This window comes from Apodemus sylvaticus, chromosome 22, assembly GCF_947179515.1.
Source record: "Apodemus sylvaticus chromosome 22, mApoSyl1.1, whole genome shotgun sequence".
Lineage (NCBI taxonomy): Eukaryota > Metazoa > Chordata > Mammalia > Rodentia > Muridae > Apodemus > Apodemus sylvaticus.
The window spans coordinates 15,498,697-15,520,590 of record NC_067493.1 but is presented as its reverse complement, the minus strand read 5'-3'; the positions used below and the strand labels follow the sequence as shown (position 1 = coordinate 15,520,590).

Below are 21,894 nucleotides of genomic sequence, written 5' to 3'. Positions count from 1 at the left end.
TGAAGGCTATACCCCTTCATATCTTGTTCTATGCCCCAAGATTTATTTAGCACGGTATCTTTCCAGGGAGAAAACAGTTTTAAACTGTGCTATTAGTTTATATTTTGGTTTTGGTGCTGGGCATGGCTATCTAGGGCCTAACACACAATCGCTAGGCAAGTGCTTTCCCACTGAGCTACAACATTAGTCCCTGGATGTTCAGTGAAGTCCAAAGGCCCATGGGTGAAAGGTTTGGCTCTCAGGTTGGTGCTACTGAAGGTGGTAGAGTCTTCAAGTGGAAGGAGGAAGTTGGGTCATTGGTGGGACAGGCTTGAAGGAGGTGGTAAGATCCAGCCCCCAGTCAGTAGTCCATCTGTCCATCTGTCTGTCTCTTTCCTGCCATGACTTCACCATATGTTATTTCAATGTAAAATAGGGCCTAGTGAGTACTGGCTTTAAAACAAGCAAGCAAACAAACAAAGAAGCAAAGAAACAAAAAAACCAAACCAAACCAAAACCACAACTGTGAGCCAAAACCAAACCTTTCGTCTTTTAAAGTTGATCGCCTCAGGGATCTTATTAGAGTAAAGGCATACTGACTCTTGCATTGTTGGCAGGAAGAGAGGCCATAGTTGCTTGGCAGTGTTGTATTGACCAGTAGCAAGCTCTCTACTTCTACCCTGGGTTATTGGCAGTACCTTCTTGCCTTTAAGTCGGTGAAATCTGAAGTGACTGTAACACTCACTCTGGCAGCTTTTGGTTGGCGATGCTTGACTCTTAAGCGGTCTCTGTCCTTGCCACAGTGATGGTGGAGGACTTAGCTAACTAGGGAGACAGCCTGGCCCCTAACGATGAGTGATGGTTGGGCTTCAGTGTGGATTCATCACAGTAGCAGACTCAGCGTGACTAAGACACATTCTGTTGTGTTAAATCCCGTTATTTAGAGTTGCTACATAGAATAACTTTGTATAGCTCCTATAATGCTGTCCATTTAATGATCTATTGTTATTTTAAATCTGCAGTGCCTGGATCTTTTAACTGAATGACTTCGAGCCAACATAGGCTTCTGGGAAACCAAGTCTTTCAAATACAACATTGCTGAAACAGAATGTGGTGGAACCTACCACACAGCCAAGTGAGGGAAAGGGTTTGGGGCAGAGCTCAGATTGCTATGTGTCCTGAACTGTGTCAGAACCTCCTTTGTATTCTGAAATAATATTGAGGATTCCAATTTTTTTTTCTCTTAGGTGTTATGTTTCTGGGAACATTTGGTGCGTTAGACACAGAACTGAGAAATTTAAACACATTCATCAATTCACCAAAAATTAGAATAGTGAATGCATCAGGCTAGTATATTGTATTTTTATGAAAAACACTCTTTGCAAGAGACAAAGTTAGTGAGAAAGTTCATTGATTTATAGTTTGTAAGTCTCTTCAGTGTCTGATTTACTAGAACAGGGGCATTCCCAAATTGATCTCTTCATTTTACCTGTTGTGATACATTATTTTCAATGGAGAAAATCCAGCTTTGTACAGCTATTCAGTAGAGAAACTAAAAAGTATTTCATCGATCCTTTTTATATAGTGATGATAGCCTTTGATTACACAACCAAGCTTGAGGCAATTGAAATTTTCAAAAAGTTTATTACAATGTATAGTATAAAACTTACTATTTCTTTTTGTAGTTTTTCGTAATGTCCATTTTTATCTGTCTTACACTTTTTGGATGCAAATTTTACCTGTATGTGATTTTATAGGTCATTTGGAAATTGGTATCTCACCAAATGTTGTCAGAAATTTCCTTTGATACAAAACTTTTCATTTTAGAGGGATGCTCCTTAAACTTGGCAAATAAACAACTCAAAGATTTAAGGAAGTTCCTGACGCTGACCAGATACACAGCCTCTCCCCTCGACCCCCCTCCCCCCCAAAGACCATATAAGTAGGAAGTACTGCTTGAGAGATTCTCAGACCAGTCAAACTACCTAGAAGATCCTTCGGAAAAGCCAGATTGCCTAGAGGAGTGGTTCTCAACCTGAGGGTTGCGACCTCTTGGGGAATCGGTAAGATCTTTTCACTGGGATTGCTAAGACCATCAGAAAACCCAGATATTATACATTACGACTCAACAGTAGCAAACGTTACCGTTATGAAGTAGCAATACAAATAATTTCATGGTTGGGGGTCACCACAGCATGAAAAACTGTATTAAAGAGTCGCATTAGGAAGGGTAAGAACTGTTGTCTTAGAGGTTCAGAGCAGCAGAGTTGCCTGAAAGAGGCAGTGACCAGCCAGGTTGCATGCAAGAGCCTCGGGCCACCCGAGCTACCCGAAAAAGATGCTCTCCAACCTCGGGGCACCTGCAGGCTGTGCCGTGTGCTTCTGGTTTCCAGCTTTTAGGAGGTGCTATCTGCACTTGGCTGGGCTTTGGTGATGCGGCTGCCTGCTGTCTGCGAGGTGTTTCTGCTCCAGGAAGTAACTCCAGGATGTGACGGCAACAAAACTCACTGGTTCTCCAAGTTGGACTTGTGTGTTATCTGTACTTGGATCTGTCTTGTGTGGAGAGCTTTTGGGGACACTTCTAGGAATTTGGCAGGAATTTGATATCGGGCCGGGATAATGAAGCAGGCTCAGGGCAAACACCGCTGAGGAGGAGTGGACTGTATTCCTTGTATTTGGGTCATTCTGATAAACCCCTAAACATAGTGACCGCGGAACTGTGTTTATTGTCTTGATTTTTGTTTTGCTTGTTCCTTGACTCCTTTGTTTATGCCTTAAGGACTGGCCATGGTCTTTGTACTATGGGTACAACCCAGAATGATAGAAAGGCAGACTGGAAAAAATTAAATTCGCCTCAGCCTCAGAACTGGCTGGGGTCATACTACAGTTTTGTCTAATTGTCCTTTTTCTTTTTGATTCTTGCTTCTGCCCTGGAGAACCTGTTGACCGCCTGAGCTGGTTTTGTCAGTCTTGGGTTTCCTATAAGGGGCTGAGTTTGTTCACACTTCCCTAGGAGCAGTGTCACACACTAAGATATGGTGATTGTTCAGAGGTTGATGGTTTTCACGATGCAATGTGAACAATTCAGATTTTTCTTTTTTTCTTTGATGTAGCCGCTGGTGCTATTGCAAGGTCTTTAAGGGTTGGGAAGCTTCTGGATTCTTAGCAGCAGATACATTTCTCAAAACTCTGCTTTTGCATCAAAGTTTGTTTTATCACTGGCAAAAAAACCAATTTTAACAGCAGTTTTCCTTAACAGGCAAACTTTGCTTATTCTTGAACAAATGAATGTTTGCCCAGGTCCCAAAATAACTGCTGTTTTTTTTTTTTTTTTTTGGTGGTGGTGGTGGTGGTGATGGTGGGTGTGTGTGTGTGTGTATGTTCTTGGTTTGGTTTGGTTTGGGCCTTTCTCTGAGTCACACCTAATTTTCCTAGAAATAAGCATCTAGTAGAACTTGTAACTCAGATAGGTTTGCAGTGCTTCTTCAAGGGACCTCACGCTAGCCATGACATACAAGGACATTCATGCCTATCCCTCAACTTGTCACACAAACTACAACAAAAAATGTGTTTTGAAAGGTGTAATTGAATAGACCAGGTGATGTCAACTGCTTTATCAAGGACCTACGACTTGGCTCCTCCCCTTTTCCTGGTCCAGCCTGGTGTCTCACCCTTGGTTGTTGCTTTCATTTGTGGTTGCTTTATGTCATTGCTGGAAACGCCTGCATAAGGTAACATTTTAGCATTGCTATAAAAAGTAGTTTGCACTTTGCAAATGTAGATACTTTGGATTGGTCTCAGGAATCCCCTCAGGGAATTATTCAACCACCCCAGGTTTGTTCCTGTTGCTGTGACAAAACACCCTTCCCCCGCCCCCCAAAAAAATAGGAGGAAAGGGTTTATGTGGCTTACAATTTCAGGTTACAGTCCACCATTGTGGGGAGGTCAAGCAGGAGCTCATCATATTATGACCTCAGTGAAGAGAAGAGAAAATGAGCACATGTGTGTCTTTCTATTCCTCCACAGTCTGTGACCCACACACTTAGGGGATGGTGCTGACCATAGTGGGCTGGGTCTCCCCACCTTAATTAGTTAATGTCATCAAGACAATCCCCCACAGAGTTCCCCAAGCCAGCCTTCTTTAGACAGTCCCACACTGAGACCTTTTCCTTGGGAGGTTACATTGTATTAAGTTAACAGTTACCAGTCTAGATTGTGTTAACAATTAAAGTGATCTGATACATTAAACTGTCTAAGACACAGCAATGGCAATGGTAAAACTGTTTGGAGAATCGAAGGAAAGATTAACAAAACAGGTTACACATTTAGAGTGGTGCCTGGCATATGAGAAGGCCCCAGAGCAACACCATGCAGCAATGGATACGGTGAAGGCATCCTGCCCCACATGCAGCAATGGATTCTGTGACGGCATCCTGCCCACCATGCAGCAATGGATTCCGAGAAGGCATCCGGTTCCTGTTCTAGTGCTGATTATAATCTGTACTGGCTGATTTTGAGTGTCAACTTGACACAGGCTGGAGTTATCACAGAGAAAGGAGCTTCAGTTGGGGAAGTGCCTCCATGAGATCCAGCTGTGGGGCATTTTCTCAATTAGTGATCAAGTAGGGAGGGCCCCTTGTGGGTGGTACCACCTTTGGGCTGGTGCTCTTGGGTTCTATAAGAGAGCAGGCTGAGCAAGCCAGGGGAAGCAAGCCAGTAAGGAACATCCCTCCATGGCCTCTGCATCAACTCCTGCTTCCTGACCTGCTTGAGTTCCAGTCCTGACTTCCTTTTGTGATGAACAGCAATGCAGAAGTGTAAGCTGAATGAACCCTTTCCTCCCCAACTTGCTTCTCGGTCATGATGTTTGTGCAGGAATAGAAACCCTGACTAAGACATAATCTTTCCCTTTTCTCCACCGCCCCACCCTTCTGGCAGATACCCATTTTAATTCATTGCTTCATCGGTCCCCTTCTGTGCTTTCTTTCAGCATCATCCAGGGTCCACTCACAAGTGCCATGGACCTGACCTCTGTCATACTGTCACCGTGACTCCTTCCTTCCATTTTGTAATTCTTGGCCCATTAAAGAGCAGTTACCATCACAGACAGTTCTGGCTTCTGGTGTTAGATCCTCCTGAGACCCATCTTACTAATCTAGAGAGTGGGAGTCTGACATAGAAGGATCAAAACTTCCCAACCAGCCTAAGATTCATACACAGTAAGAATCTATATCAAAGGAGACCTTGAAAAAAAATAGTCATTTTATGTTTTTGGGGTTTTTTTTGAAGGTTAAATGAAATAATATATTTAAATTAATCACCAGGATTCTTGGCTTTGGCACATATTTCTCATATGAATTAGTCTTTCTGCCTCTTCGGCCTCTGTCTGGTCTACCCTGACATTACCACAGAATTGATTTTCTTGTGCACTATCCATTCATTCAGTCACGGTACACATGGGCATCATCTGTGACTTCATCACGTCGTGAAATATTTATTCATTGCTTCTCTGAGAGAGGCTTCAATCAGGGCACAAGACAGGCATCAAAAGCTACCGGGCCATGTGGAAGTTGTGCTCTTGCTGGTGGCCAAATAGTTTCTCCACTGACCTCAGTGCCCTTCCAGGAAGGTCAGCCTCCTGGGCAAGGCAGCCTGAGTGTGGCCCTCGCCAGCATCCGTGTGAGCTCACTCACCTCCTGTGTCGGGATGCTTACAGTTCCCAGTTTTCAAGCTGTCCCCTCTGTTTGGAATGTCTTTCTTCGTGGACCATCGTTTGCCTGTAACTGTAATTTGCCTGTAACCATCCACGCAGGGCCTTGACCACCCCTGGTCATTTTATTTAATCAAGAGGCTACGTCTGTAAGCAGCTGATGTAAAATGACCAGCTGGCCACAGCATCAGCATCACATTTCATACTGGCCGCTGCATCAATGCACCACAGACCTTACCTTCTGTTGTTGCTCTGCGTTTCACGATGGATCTAAGGTCTTCACAACCACTGGGCTGGGAGGGGTCCTGCCTCTGGAAAGGAGAACCACATAGCCAGGTGGATCATCTGGTGCTAATGAGAAGTAACGGAGAGGGTAGCCTGTAGATGTAACTTTTATTTTCCTGATGCAGTTGCCATCTCTGAGTTCTGCTAACTCAGCCCTGGTCCTGGAAGCGTCTAGCCTCTGTACATCTTATCTAGGCCTAGAATGTTTTCAGCCTCTGAGACTTGCTGCCGGATAAGCTTAGCCTTTTTTGTTTCTTCTGAGCTCTGGCTGGCTTGTTTAACTCCTCTCCCAGCGGATTCATTTAATCTGGCTTTTCTCTTAGTCTCTGGACTGCCTTGCTTGGCTTCAAACTAACTCTAGCAATCTTTTCTAATCTTCTGGTTCCTTCTCATTCTCTTGCTCCTTCTGTCTTTCCCTGTGTCTAGCTCGTTCTCTCTTCGATCTGTCTCTGTGAAACTCTCCTGGTAACACTGTTTCCTCCTCCTCTCTCTCCGAGCTGCCCAACTCTCCCTCTCATCTCTACTGCACTGCTCTCCATGAACTCGACTGTATCCGGTTCTTCCTCCTGTACTGTCTGTCTCTCCCTTACGTAGCATCCCTTTCCTCTCTCTTCTCGTGAGAGTTGCGTGTATCCTATTCTGTCAAATCTTTTTCTGATTAGTCACCTTTTCTGCCATTCAATTAGACATCGCTTTCAAACATGGGTGCTTCCTTCTACAAACTAACTTCACTTTCATTGTTTGGGATTAAAGGTTATGCGCTAACCTTTAATAGGTCGAACCATACCCCAACTAGAAACAGGTCCAAATATCCTGTAGCAGTTGCCCACCTGTGAATAGACAGACACCTTTACCCTTGTGCAATATCAAGAGAATGGAGACTCAGGTATGAAAAGGGGGCTTGTTTGGGATGCCTCTAGAGGTGAGACCTTGAACCAACTTGCGTTTCTTTGCTCCCGGTTTGGAGTTGGTCGCCCATGAGAATTCTTTGGTGAAATCTCTTTGGGTGAAAGCCTTGGTGGGGTGTTTGGTTTGACAGACTGCGAGTCTGCCTGTGGCTTTTGAATAGATTTGGAAGTTAAGTTTTTGGGTCTTGAAGACATTACTTTAGATCATTCAAGTATTTTCCCATGAGCACTTGCAGTGGGCTTTGTTCCCAGGATGAAACTTTCTGCTATGTCTCTTCTATGTCATCTTTCTTCCATAGAGGCTAAAGATCTTTTTACTACCTTGAAGGTTAAGGAGGTTGGTAGAATGAGCTCTCTTCCATTACCCAGCCAGAGTGCAGATTCTGTGCTGAGGGAAAGTTAGCCAGTGGTTAACGTATTGTGTTATGGATTTAATTTAATGGTCTAAAGTCCTAAAGAACTACTTCTCAATTTTGTAGTCCTTCTTCAGATACCAGGACCGACTTAGGTTCGGGAAATAATCACTGAGATCCCTCCAAACTCAGAAAGCTACTTCCCAGTGTGGGAAACTAATGGAGTTCCTGAAATGTGCCGGTGACTAATTTGTTTCAGGCCTGAAAGTAGGCCTGGAGGGACAGGCAGGAGTCTGAACCCATCCGGTGGCCTTTGCCAGACAGGAAGCAGAGCTCTGAGGGCCTGTTCAGCATCACAGGAGAGAGGCGGCAGGCTGGGGGGGGGGGGGCTGCCCAGAAGCCTTCCTCCTAGTCTATCCTACGGCCTTAGACAGATCTGCCATACCTCTACCTGGGGCTGGACCTCATACATGTCACACCTCTGCTGGGGCTGGACCGCATGTATGCCACACCTCTGCCAATTGGGCTTCCCATTCTCTCGACTCAGACACTTGCTATTTCTCCCTTAAGAAGTTACAGAAAGGTCATTTCTAATTTTTTTTATTTTATTTTATGATCAACCTCATAGGGTTTGATAGGTGTCATCCATCATTGCATGTTTCCAGAGCGTTCCTCTTGTGCACCTGTGCTAAAGCATCTATTTTATGGTGGGTTACAGACATTCTTCTGTCTCTCCACCTGGACTAGTTCTTGGGTTCAGTGCCACGTCTATGTCTCACGGCCTTGAACAAGGTCCATCAGCCAATAGTACGTGATCATTGGAATGAAGAACGTCGCCTTTTGAGCCTAGCACTGTTCTAAGATCACAAACCATCCATCAAGAAGTTGGTAATTAGACTGTTGGCTACCAATGACTTTATTAATATGTACTTATGGGCATGGTGAGATGGCTCAGCGGTTAAGAGCATTGACCGCTCTTCTGGAAGTCATGAGTTCAAATCCCAGCAACCACATGGTGGCTCACAACCATCTGCAATGAAAAAACAAATAAAGAACTTATGGGCCAGAGCGAGTGGGGCCGGAGCAAGAGGGAAAAAGGGAAGGGGGGGGGAACATGTAGTATGATTACTTAAAACAACAACAAGAACAACAACAAAAAATGACCAAAAAAGACTATGTACTTATGTTATTTTCCTTAGGTATTTATACAGATCGCTGTAAGTTACTTACACTTTATTTTAAAAACCACCAGCCTGTCCAATCTTTTTTTCTGTAAGGTCCTTGACAGGAGATAGCTTGTACTTTCTTGGCCTCTCACCCTGTCTTTCAACAAGGAAAGTTGGACAGTCCCAGACGCCATCATGAGGGTGACGACTCAGATTAAGAGGAGAGGATCCCATGGAAATAGAGCCACGGCCCACTCTTCTTCGTGTCACTATCTTGGAGTAGCTGAGATTTATTTTTCTCCTGTGGAAAACTGTTCCCTCCCAGTGGGTGTTACAGGCAAGCCTCACCGTACCAGTGTGAGCAGGTTTGCTTCGAGAGTTTTTCTAGTAGTGATGGGATAGGGGAAGATCCGCAGGGAGTCTATTTATCATATGACCAGAATCATAAAGGCATTCCTTTTTCAAACTCGAGTTACAGAGCTGTGAGATGTGTCGTTTATCATTGTCCTCTATGGCGAAGCCGAAGATGGGTGAGTTCATTACTTAAAGGATGTACTCTTGTCCTTACGGTTCAATTTCCCACACTCCTGGGATATAGTAATATTGTATCATGATGAAATTTTCAATTAAGATTTTGTATTTTACTGATGTGTAGGCCTGTGTGTGAGAGTGCCAGCATCTGCAGCAGCCAGAGGCATTGGATCGGTCATTGGATTGATCATTGGATCAATCATTGGATCGGTTACCCTGGAGTCTGAGATACAGGCAGTCATAAACCAACAGATGTGGGAGTCAGGAATGGAACTCAGGTCCTCTAGGAGTTCAGTACCTAGTCTTAATCACTGAGCCATTTCTCCAGCCTTTCAGGATAATTTCAATGAAAACTCGGATCCACTAAGCCCTCGAGATTGTTTGTCACCAAAGAAGGGCCCTCAGTTGAGTTACTTGGCCCCTAGATTTTTCTCATGTTTACATCTTGTTTATATGTACGGTGTCAAACATAGGGAAGGAATATTTTCTGGGGAGAACCCTAGACAACTTTGGAAATGGGAAATAATCTAGAAGCTTTAGAATTTCCCAAGAAGGCCCAAGGAGTTAAAGCAGTCAACCAAGAATTTGGAAAAAAATATAGCGCTGGTCTTCATCGGTCAAGAGACTGGCATTAGTTATCAAGAGACACACAGAAACTAAGAAATGTGACTGCCAAAGTCCTAATAAGCTGGCTTGCCCCGAGAGTCTTTCTACCTGTGGTTGGGAGAGATGTTCGGTGAGTTCGTTTGTCCTATGACTACAGTTGCTGAGAAGCAACCCTAGCTGCCCTCCAGACCTGCATTGTCCAAACACAAGCCAGGGATTGTCAGTTGGTTTTATTCATGCACTTGGACATGCAAGAGAACCTGTGTTTCTGGGAAGGGTCCCTCTAATTCTCCCTTGTAATTGTTTCCCTCTTCGGTCCACTACAATGTAACTGTAAGCTCCTCAGGGGGGAACTCTTCCTAGGTGGGAGGGAGACCCTTCATGATTCTGTGCTAGGAGGACTGCTTACACCGCTTTTCCACCTCACTCTACTCTGTGTTCTTAACTGATTCACTTTCATGAGGTTATCTTGAATAAATATATACCCTCTCTCTTCCATCACAGTGAACACTCACAATAACATTTATAAAAATTTAGCTTCACACCAACATCTATTAACAGCAAAACTCCGGGCCAAAGCTATTAATCAAATTCCATTTAAGAAGAGGATATTAAGTAAATTAGTTGAGCTGATTAAAAACACCTTCATCAAAGTAGAACATCGTTGCCAACAATATTAAGAGTTGAATTATCGATTTTGCTTTTTATAAAAACAGAATATAGTCCATTAGCAGGGAAGAAAAAAAAACGATCCTTTCTCCTTCACTTTGAGGACAGTAAGGGGAGTGAGTGATCTACTGCTGGGGATGGGGAAGGAAGTTCTGGGAAGGGAAACACATGAAGGTAGAGGATGTCAGAGGGGAAAGAAAAGAAGCGCTGAGGTCAGATGCCCAGAGGAGGGCGCGGTCCAGTTGGATAGCAGGACCACCTACTTCGGCGGGCGGCTGTGAGCGTACACCAGGGCGCTCCCGATCTCGGCCGCCAGAGGGCGCATCCCGAGCCGGCGCGGCACCGGGAAGGAGGAGGGGAGCGCGAGAAGGGTCAGGCGCGCAGGGCGTCCGCGCAGCTCGGCTCCGGGAAGGGCGCGGAGCCTCCGCCGGCGGGATGCGGCCGCCCGTGCTGCTGGCGCTGTTCAGCTGCTCCGCGGGTAAGTAGCGAGCGGCCGGGGCGGGCGCAGGGAGGGAGTCCGGGGCTGCTGGCCACCCCCGCGCGGTTCCGGCTGCCACCCGCCCCGTCCCGCCCCGTCCGGGCCGCAGCGCCCTCTAGCGGCGCCACCCTCGGCCCGCGCCCTCGCCTTCTCCGCCTCCTTCCGCCGGGGCACGCGGGCTGGCGGGGAGGGCGCGGCCGGGTCGGGAGCCAGCGCCGCGCAAACTGCTAGAAACTTTGCAAGAGGCCGCGCCTTGCCCGCCCCGGCGCGCCGCCCGCGCGCCCTGCGATGCACACTTAGCGCCCCACTATGTGCACCCCTCCCTGTGCGACTCCAGCGCCCCGCCGAAGGCGTGCCGCCCTCCGCGGTGTGAACTCCCCACCCCACCGTATCTATCCTGCCCTCCACGGCATGCGTGCCACGGCCCGCCGTGTGCACTTTGCGCCCCACTATGTGCACCCCGTGCTCCCCACCGTGTGCACCCACTGCTCGTGCTCACTCCGTGCCCGGCCGTACACCCCCTGCTCTCTACCGTCTGCCCCTGTGTCCCACAGCTGCGCACTCATGGGTCCCATAGTTGTGCACACCATCCACCCCCCCCCATGTGCAGCCTCGCGCCCCACCTTGTGCACACCCCTCGATCCACTTTGTGCGTTCCCCGTGCCTGGCCGTGTATAACCCAAGTCCCACAGTGTTGAACGCCTCCCGACCTTGTATGCCGTCTCCCACCTCTCCTTGCACACCCCGCATCCTTCTGTGTGTACCCCGCTCTCTGCCTTGTGCATCCCCCGTGTCCTGCCCTGCCCTGTGCACCCCGTTCCTCCTGTTGTGGACAATCTGCACCAGGCCATGGGCACCCCTTTCCCTGCTCCTTATGTACCCTGGATCTTCTGCTGTACGTGACCCGTGTCCCACTATGTACACTTCCCATTCCCCCAGTCAGGTACACTCCGTGCCTTAAGTACTCCATGCATCCCATCCTTTGCGACCCTAACCAGCTTTATACAACCCGGATACAGCCATTAGCACTCCCTGTGCCCCAAGGCGCCTCCCCTAGCCCTTGCATCACCTCCACCTAGTAATTTCCCAGAGACCTCCTCTCTCTCTCTCTCTGTACCACTCCCCAGGAACCTACAAACTTGACCTGCCTTCTCCCTAATGCATTGGGCAAGGAGGGGGAGGGAGGCCAGGGGTGCCCCGAGGAGCCTTGGGGCCTCAGGGAAAATCAGAGAACTGGTCTCTGGCAGTCCAGTTGCCTTTCTTTCCGTTTTCTGGAGGTTTCCTCCCCCTTTCAGCTAAGGATGTGAGAAAAAGTTAAAAAGTCATTGCTAATGACTTTTTATGATATTTGTTTAAGTTTGAAAGCGTGGGTTGAAAAAAATGACTCTTTGCAGAGCTTGTCATAATACTTTTCTCTAACCCCGACTTGCCTGTGTTTCCTGCTTCTGAAAAGGCAGAATTTCAGAGTTTTAGAAATGGCAGAACAGCTCAGTTTAGGGAAAGACAGTCCTCGAGAGCCTTCGCAGCTCGCCTGTATTTAGATTCATGCTTTCCAAGTAAGGACATTTTTTTGTTTTGCATACCCCTGGCATTTCTTCCGGTGCTCACTAAGTGTGAGAAAATTGAGGGAGATTAGCTTGTAATTAATTGCTCATTCACATGATTAATTTGGCCACACTGTAATTTAAAATGTTAGGGCACCTTGGACCCAGAAGGTAGCAATTGATCATGAGGAATTTGGCCAGAGATCATGGGTTGGGAAAAGCATTGTGGAGTTCTGGAGAAAGGCAAACAGGGCTGGACAGCTGGGTGACCCAGGCTGCCTAGAGGCTTTGCAACCAACCAGCTGGGCGTGCGGTGGCTGAAATTGGCATTCTGTTTATAGCATTTCATTTAATAATAATATTTGTATATTATAGATGCAGCATATAGGCTAAAAGGCATATTAGTATTTTCATATCTTTTTAATACCCTTAAGGGGATATTTGATTTGATGATAACGCAGGAAAGGACGTTCAGAAGGAACAAAAATGTCAACATGTTTTTAGAAATATCTCCGAGCCTCGTGACGTCGTAGATAAGCACAGTGAATGAGGCATAAAACCCCTTAAAGGTTTCTGTGAGAGGCTGGGGAGATGGCTCACTGGTTAAGAGCACTGGCTGCTCCTACAGAGGACCTGGGTTCAGGTCCCAGCACCCACATGGTGGCTCACAACCATCTAAAATCCAGTTCCGGGGGTTTCTGATGCCCCCTTCTGACCTCCATAGGTACCAGGCACATGTATGGTGCATCTACATACTACATGCAGGCAAATTATGTGTGTATGTATAATAAAAAATAAAATCAATCTAAAAAAAATCCAAGGCCCTTTGAGACACTTAGAGTTGTGTGAACTGGCTTCCTTGAGTTAGTACAAAAACGAGCCCGTTCTTTCTTTCATGCCTGGTGTTTATTGTTCTGTACTTTGATATGGGAAGAGGGACATTGAAATGTCTAGAGATGTGGCCTCCACTCAGAATCCTGTTGAAAGTAACATGACTGATGAGTCATTGAATTATCCTGATAGTTTAGAAGAAGCTTTCATCCACCCTGTAAGAGTGGACTCACTGGGTAGTTTCCTCCCAAGCTAGCACATTCATTTGGTATTTTATTTTATTTTAGGAATGTCAATATAGAAATTTCATTTTAGACTTGCGTGCATACAGACAGAAAGTCGCGGTGGCGGTGGCGGCTTGAGTTCCAGCGTCTGGAATGAGTTCCGGAGGGAGATTTATAGCTCTTTAGTCACCATTCATGAGCTCTATGGCCTTTGGTGGCTTTGAGCCTTCATTGGTTTATAAAAAAACGTGAGGCAGGGGCTTGAAAGACACCTGGGAACTTTGCTGTCTCATACGGTTTTAACATACTGAATCTGCCAGAGAAGGGATTACTGTCTGCCTTGTAGCCTTTGGTGTTTCTTTGTCTAGCCAGGCGCTTTTGGATTATATGGGGTTTAAAAGGATGGCGTCTTGGCGTCATCGGCATCATCGTAGTCGTTGTCGTCGAGATATTTCTCAGAGGCTCTTGCAAACTGGGGTGGCCGATGAGATAGATACCTATAAGGACTAAGGGGAAGCTCGTGTACGGTGTCTGGTGCAGCCGGGATGTAGATCTTTGGGGCTTGTTTTATCCTTCTCCCTGCGGTGCGTGGATCCGAGGGCAGGAGCTCTGAAGGCCCCATTGTGGCCATGAGATCACCAAGAAAACGGAAAGCAGGTAGAGAGGGGAAAACAGCCTGGGTAACCAGATGGATGAGGAGCGCCAAAAGCATCCCTGTCTGCCACCTTCGTCCAGCCTTGTATTGCAGGAGATTGTATGCAGCCAAAACCAATCTTAATTGATACCTCTGTGGAAAAGATGACCCGAACCAATGGTAGAATAATAACTATTGGCTTTATCTTCCGCGTCCCTGTCTCTCTTCTCCGAGTGAGCCAAGATTGTATTTCTTAGCACCTGCCAAATTGGGATGATTTCTTTTTCTTCGGAGCCAAGTCTTGCTCAGATTCTTTTCGTGGAGGTGAATTAGACATGTTAAGGCAGAAAGAGTCAAACCTAGTTCCGCATTTTGTGCATGGGTTTTTGTTGTTTGTTTCTTTCTTTCTTTCTGATTTTGCAATGTCTCCCTTTGTTTCTCAAGCCACTCGTAGATATCACTAACAGTGGTTTTAATTCTCCAGATAGATTCGCTGTCCTTTGGGACCTGCCTCTGGCAAGTTGATATAATCTGCTTGGTCATGGACTCCATGATCTTCACCTGTAGCCCACAGTCAAACCCCATAATACCATGACCTCAGAGTTCTTCCCCAAGCCTCTGCCAAGGAAACTACATTCAGTGGGGGAACACATTTGAATTGCTAGATAGAGTGGACTTCAAAATCCTTAAGAAGACCATTAAGCAGAAAGACTATTTGGAGCTTCGTTATTCAAAAGGCAATGTTTGAGGACCCATTGTGTGTTGGGTACTGAGATGTCCCAGAACGAGCTAGCTCCAACCGTGTGGAAATGGCTGTACAGGAGGGAAAGTGACATGCAGTAATTAAACCGGAAGTTCAGGATGCGCTGCCGGGAGACCCTTGCCTTCCATCAGGTCTGGTGCGGCAGTTCTCAACAGAATAAGCTTTGCCAATGGCGAGAGACTTTTTTTTGGATGTCACTGGGTCACCTGCGTGGCATCTAGAGCCAGGGATGTTGTGACGTATTGGTTCTCAGTCTTCCCAAGGCTGCTCCCCTTTAATACAGTTCCTCATGTTGTGTTGACCCCCCAGCCATAAAATCATTATTGTTGCCACTTTATGACTGTGATTTTGCTGCTATTATGAGCGTTAGGACTCAGAATACTTACTTAGGTAAATATCTGTGTTTTCTAATGGTCTTAGGCAACCCCCAAGGGGGGTCACGACCCACATTTAGAGAATTGCCGCTGTGAAGTATCTTACAAGGCACGGGAGAGCTCAGTCCCAATATTTAACCGTTTAGTTACCTGGTGTGGTGGTTTGTCTATGCTCGGCCCAGGGAGCGGCACTATTAGAAGGTGTGGCCTCGTTAGAGTAGGCACATCACTGTGGGTGAGGCCTTAAGACCCTCACCCTAACTGCCTGGAAGTCAGTCTTCCTCTAGCAGCCTTCAGATGAAGATGTAGAACTCTCAGCTCCTCCTGCACCATGCCTGCCTGGATGCTGCCATGCTCCCACCTTGATGATAATGGACTGAACCTCTGGACCTGTAAGCTGGCCCCAGTTAAATGTTGTCCTTATAAGACTTGGCTTGGTTATGGTGACTGTTCACAGCAGTAAAACCCTGACTAAGACACCTCCAAATGTCAATAGTGTAGAGGTTTGAGAAACCTTTAGGTCAATGAAGGCTTCCTATAGGAAATGGCAGTACTGTAAGCTCAGCCCTGAAGAGAGCATTGGAAGAGTGGGAAAAAAGTGGTGTGTGTGTGTGTGTGTGTGTGTAGGATTCAAGCAGAGAAAGGGGGGGGGGGTCTTCAAAAACTGCTGGCAAGATCTTCAGGTCCCGGTGAGGCGGGCCCTGCATCCGGTCATGGATTCGTGGGCGGCCTTGTTGAAGAGCTGTGCACAGCTTGCCTTCCACCTTCTGCTGGCTCTGGCTGTCCTCTGGTCAGGGATTAGCGGGGCCATTCGGACACGGGGCTCACGGCACCGTGAGCAGAGAACAGCTCTGTGCACTCGCCCATGACACATGGATTATGAAGATGCCATCGTGAAATGCATTCCTTTGTGTGGTAATATAAAAAAACTATTTAAAAAAAAAAACGAGAGAGGCTTTTAGACTCTGTGATTGATCGGCACAGTGGGCTGAGAGAGGATTGGGGTAAGAATGACTCATCCTTCCATTTCCTGTCTTATTTTGTTAAAAAAGATTTATTTATTTATTGTATGTAAATACACTGTACCTGTTTTCAGACACACCAGAAGAGGGAGTCAGATCTCATTACAGATGGTTGTGAGCCACCATGTGGGTGCTGGGATTTGAACTCAGGACCTTTGGAAGAACAGTCAGTGCTCTTAACTTCTGAGCCATCTCTCCAGTCCCCTACCTGTCTTATTTTTTTAACCTGGGGATCAAACCTCAGGATCTTGGGACTGGTGAGATGGCTCAGTAGTTAGGGGCACTTGATGCTCTTCCATTGGACCAGAGTGTAGTTCACAGTATGCAGATCAGACGGCTCGCTCAGCCACCAGGGTCCGATGCTCTCCTCTGGCTTCTTGGGGCAGGCATACACACACACACACACACACACACACACACACACACACACACCATCTTAACAGAGAGATCCAGGGTCCAGGTTCCTTGTGTTAGCTAGGCATGTTCTCTACCCTGAGCTACACCTGTGACCTTATTTCCTCAGAGGTCAACCAGAGGCTACTGTCTGGGTTCTTGATGTAGGCACTCAGAGGAGGGTCAAAGAATTTTTGTTTTTATTGTGGTTAAAAAAGTGAAATAGAACATTTACTAAGTTGAAGTATCCAGTCATACCTAGTAAGTATGACTAAGTATAGAGGTATACTTAGTAAGTTGAGGGATTAAATAATTCGGCTTTTAATCTTGAGGGTGAGAGGCCAGGGCGCTCTGGCCCAGTCGAGTTCAGCCACACATAAGTCGTTCAGGCTCTGCATCAGGTACACACTTAGAAATCAGCAGAGCATGCCCACTGAGGAGGAACCTAGGGGTTATTTTTAAAACATTTTTTATTTATTTACCTTTATTTTGTGCATTGGTGTATTGCCTGCATGTATGTCTATGCGTTATATCTTAATCTATGTGTCAGATCTTAAGAGTTACAGACAGTCGTGAGCTGCCAGGTGGGTTCTGGGATTTGAACCCTGGTCCTCTGGGAAGAGCACTGAGCCATCTCTCCATCCCCAGGGTGGGGGTGGGGGTTATTTTTTAGGAGGCATCCTCAGTACTTTATGGTCTTCGTTTTTTTTTAAGGAAGAAAGGCTCGACAAAATAATTCATTTTTTGCTTTAGTCAAAATGTGTGCACCTTGAAAACATTATGACATTTGGGGAAGAAAGAAACCTTTGTAAATATGAAACCGTGGATTTGGGGGGGGGGAGGAGTGTAAGTCTCATTAGAGAAGATTTGCATCTATCAGATATGACAGCGCCGTCTTCTCCTTCTCTGAGAATCGTGACTTAAGGTCCAGTGGAATAAACTCAGAAAAATAAGCTCAGAAAACAAAAGGGTGATCTATTGCTGTTTGCTGTTACTGCTGTGAGGAGCTCAAGCCCCTCCCACATCAGGCCCCTCCCACATCAGGCCCCTCCCACATCAGGCCCCTCCCACATCACCTCGAATTTATCTTCTGCAGATCCTTGAGGCAGGTTATGCTCGAGTTGGTTTATCCCTTGTGAGGAGAAGGATTTTTAAAAGACAAGGTCATTATGGAAATAGCCCCAAGGAGTTCCCCTGAGTTTCCTGCCGCCCTCCTGAAGCGCACCAGGCTTCAGTATATAGGATAGACATCTCAACATCTCCACATGATACATTTGTTAAAATGTAGATTCCGGGCTAACTTAGTCTGTGCTATATTACAGTCTACACAAGACCGCTGGGGTAGGGTGGGGGGTAGGAAAGACATTTAGCTCACAGCTCTGGAAGCTAAACATTGGTGGTATAGTGTGCTGTGGCAGGAACACATGCAAACATGTAAGGACATGGTGTGTACGGTTGCCTGTTACAATAAAACCATAAAACCGTGATCATGTAAGATGACCAGGCAGGTAAGGATGAGGCTCGAGGGCAGTGGTGGCGCACGCCTTTAATCCCAGCACTTGGGAGGAAGAGGCAGGCAGATTTCTGAGTTCTAGGCCAGCCTGGTCTACAGAGTGAGTTCCAGGATAGCTAGGGTTACACAGAGAAACCTTGTCTCAAAAAAAAAAAAAAAAAAAAAGGAGGCTTGGGCTGCCCCCACCCCCACCCCAGAGAGAGAGAGAGAGAGAGAGAGAGAGAGAGAGAGAGAGAGAGAGAGAGAGTAGTCAGTTTTTTGGGTGAGTGCCTCATGACCTGATCATCTCTCACTGGCCCCATCTGTCTCCAGCACTGTAGTATCAGCCACTACAACACTACAAGCAAGTAGTTTTTTTAATGTTTTAATTTTTTATTCTTATTTATTTATTTATTCATTATATGTAAGTACACTGAAGCTGTCTTTAGACACACCTGAAGAGGGCACCAGATCTTATTACAGATGGTTGAGCCACCGTGTGGTTGCTGGGATTTGAACTCAGGACCTTCGGAAGAGCAGTCCCTGCCCTAAAACCGCCGAGCCATCTCTCCAGCCCCATAGACAAGTAGTTTGAAGTCAACTTGGCACAAGCTGGAGTTATCTGGGAAGCGTGAACATTGCGTCCACCACCTGGGCCCATGTGCAAGCCTGTGGTGGGGCTTTTGTTTGTTTGTTTGATTGATGTTGGCTGTGGGAGGGCCCAGGTCCTTGTGGGTGGTGCATTGGTAGGGCCCTGGGCAATGGTCCTAGGTGCCATAAAAAACCCGGATTGTTCCGCCCGGAACGAGCCAAGGAGCTGTGAGCCTCCGTGGCCTCTGCCTCAGCTCCTGGCCCCAGGTCGGCCTTGAGTTCATGTCCTGGCTTCCCTGGCTGGTGGAAGCTGAAAGAATCAACAGAGACCTAGTCAGGACAACTACTAAACCTTTGGGGTTAATCATCTCCAAACTTCCCTACCAGGCAGGGTTCTAGCTCTGTCTCTGATGAGGTTTGTGGATATGCATTTTAAATAAGGTGCCCAGGTTACCTGTGTGCACAGCCAGGTATGGGGCCTCTTTCTGGCCTAGCCTGGGCTTAGGCACCAAACTGTGACCATTACTGGGTGGTTATCATGAACATCCTTAAAATGTAAAGATGTCCCAGAACTGCCTTGCCTTTAAGATGAGCTGTGTAATTGTTTTGTTTGTTTCAAGACAGCCCTGGCTGTCCTGAAACTGGATCTGTAGACCAGGCTGGCCTTGAACACAGAGATCTGCTAGCCTCTGCCTCCCAGAGTGCTAAAGTTAAAGGTGTGTGCCACCATTGCCCGGCCTGAGCCCTGTAGCTGTTACGGAACAGAATCGAAAATGGGGGTGGGGGGGTTGCTCTTCCCAGAACTTAAGTCTCTACCCAGAAAAAAAAAAAAAAAAAAAAAACTTAAGTTCTCTACCCAGAAAAAAAACCTTAAGTTCTCTACCCAGAAAGAAGTCTTTCCCTGTCTCCAGCATGATGTCTTAGCTTTCTCTCTCTCTCTCTCTCTCTCTCTCTCTCTCTCTCCTGTCTCTGTCTCTCTCTGTTTCTGTCTCTCTGCCTCTCTCTCTCTCTGTTTCTTTCTTTCTTATATATAAATACACTGTAGCTGTCTTCAGACACTCCAGAAGAGGAAGTCAGATCTCATTACAGATGATTGTGAGCCACCATGTGGTTGCTGGGATTTGAACTCAGGACCTTTGGAAAAGCAGTCCACGCTCTTAACCGTTGAGCCAGCTCTCCAGCTCCCCCAACCCCCTTTCTATTGCCATGATAAACACCGTGACAAAGGCAACTTGTAGGGGAGAGGTTTTGTCTTACAGGTTAGAGTAGGTTATGAAGGGAGTCAGGGCAGGAACTCAAGGCAGGAACCTGGCGCCAGAAGCGGATGCAGAGGCCATGGAGGGGTGCTATGTACAGACTTGCTGTCCCTGCCTTCCTCAGCCTGCTTTCCTATACACCCAGGACCTCCCTGCCCAGGAGAGGCTCCACCTACAGTGGGCGGGGGCAGGGCGGGGGCAGGGCGGGGCCCTCCCCCATCAATCACACCCTCCCCCATCAATCACTAATCAAGTAAACACCCTGCGAGCTGATGTGATGAAGGCATTGTCCCCCACTGAGGTTCCCTCTTCACAGATGACTCCAGCTTGTGCCCAGGAGACAAAAACCCAACCAGCTTATATCATTTGACAGATTTTCATATCCTTCCGAAGGGACTCTCGTGATTTAAAGAAACAACCCAAAGACTAGAGCAGTGGGTTATTCTTGCAAAGACTTTCAGAGCCCACGCTAGGAAGTCTGTAGGTTTAGCGTGTCTCCGATGTATACGGCGTGGACTGAATGGTGCCGTTGGGGATTTTCGAATTCTGCTTTTTCTTGCAGTGGATCAGCTGCCCGTCAGCGAGTGTTCCATTGGGTTTTTAAAAAGGAAAGCCTGATAGTTAACATTCAACAATATGATTGCGATTTAGAGGAATCTTTGGACAGAGTATTTGCTTTGTGTTCTACTTCAATGTCTTTTGGAGAAGGCTGTGGGCAGATTTTCCTGACTCCATTTCAGACCCTGGAACATCCTTATAAAGACAAGCCTTGAATCACTCCTCCAAACTGTTTGAGTTGACATATTCTGTCTCTCCCAGTCCCCTATCTTGAGTGATTTCTTTAATCAAGATGTAAATCAGAGAAGCAAATTCCCTTTCTTTGTAAATGGATGCGGTTATTCCCGCTTCTGTCCAATGTGTTGCTCTCATAAATATATTTACCCTCCAGCCCACAGGGACTCTGGGCTGGGCTGTCTTTCGGCCTCGTATTCCGTTACCTTTTTATAGTCAAGCAGTGCTAGGGCTCAGGTCTCCTCTGTGATGACTCCTTTCTCTTGTCCTCTTCAAGGATGTGAGTCCTTTGAAGAATTTAAAAAAATTTAAGAAGAATTCTGGAGAGGAGGTGGCTTGCTTAGTGGTTAAGAGTACTTAACTGGTCTTGCAGAGGACCGGAGTTCAAATCCCAGCCCCCATGTCCAGAGACCCACAGTTGGGGTCTCCTTGGGCACTGTGCTCATGTGTGTGTGTGTGTATGTGTGTGTGTGTGCGCTCGCGCGCGTGTGCGTGTGAGTGTGCGTGTGTGTGTGTGTGTGTGTGTGTGTGTGTGTGAGATTGTGTGTTTTCTAGGGGTTGTCTGGAAGGGACCAAATCCTGCCTATACTTACTACACCGAGTGGGCAGGCTTGGGGCACATCTGCTCACCATGTGGCCTGCTGTTCCTGCCAAGTCCTGAAGGTGGGGTCACCCGAAGGTGGGGTCACCTGTGTTCTGCTCTTCTCCACAGCCTTCTTGAGCTCTTCTTCCCCTTTGTAGCTATTGCCTGTCTGCCTCTGAGGCCAAGGCTTCTGTTCCCTCAGCCTGACACAGGGCTGCCGGCTTACCACCCCTCCCCCCAGACTCCATTTAGGCCCAGATATATTCTTGCACAGGTAGCCCCTAGCTGGCCCTCATGTGCCCATTTTTGTCCCTTGATGAGTCGTTTTGTACACTGGCTCCAGAAGTCTCTCTAGGTAGGGAACACAGTCCCATATTACATTCCTGCCCTTAAGATCCTCAGAATACTTTCATACCCAAGGGGGAAGAAACCCCCTTCATTATATCCATGTACCCCATAACTCCTGCCCTCCAGGTATCCCCACAAACAACTCTCAGGTGTCCCTACCCCATCAACTCTACCAGGTGGGACCACCCCAACCATCCCTCCAGAGGTCTTAGCCTCTCCCCTAAACCAAATGTCCCCATCCCAACAAGTCCCCTCCCTCACTCACACTGTAAGCTCCTAACCCGGTCATTCCCTTGTGTGGGTGTCTCCACCCCAGTGACCAGGTCTCCCCCACATAGCTACTCCCCCCTACAGTCACACAC

At 47.0% G+C, this 21,894-nt stretch overlaps 1 protein-coding gene across 1 annotated transcript in view; it reads left to right on the top strand.

Annotated features, from left to right (window-relative positions):
- Positions 1 to 10,471: 10,471 nt before the first annotated feature.
- B3glct (beta 3-glucosyltransferase) overlaps positions 10,472 to 21,894 on the top strand; it is an 88,763-nt gene continuing 77,340 nt past the window's right edge. Inside the window, exon 1 of the mRNA XM_052168200.1 lies at positions 10,472 to 10,685. Within this exon, the coding sequence (XP_052024160.1) occupies positions 10,643 to 10,685 (43 nt within the window). The 5' untranslated portion in view covers positions 10,472 to 10,642. The remainder of the gene's footprint in view (positions 10,686 to 21,894) is intronic.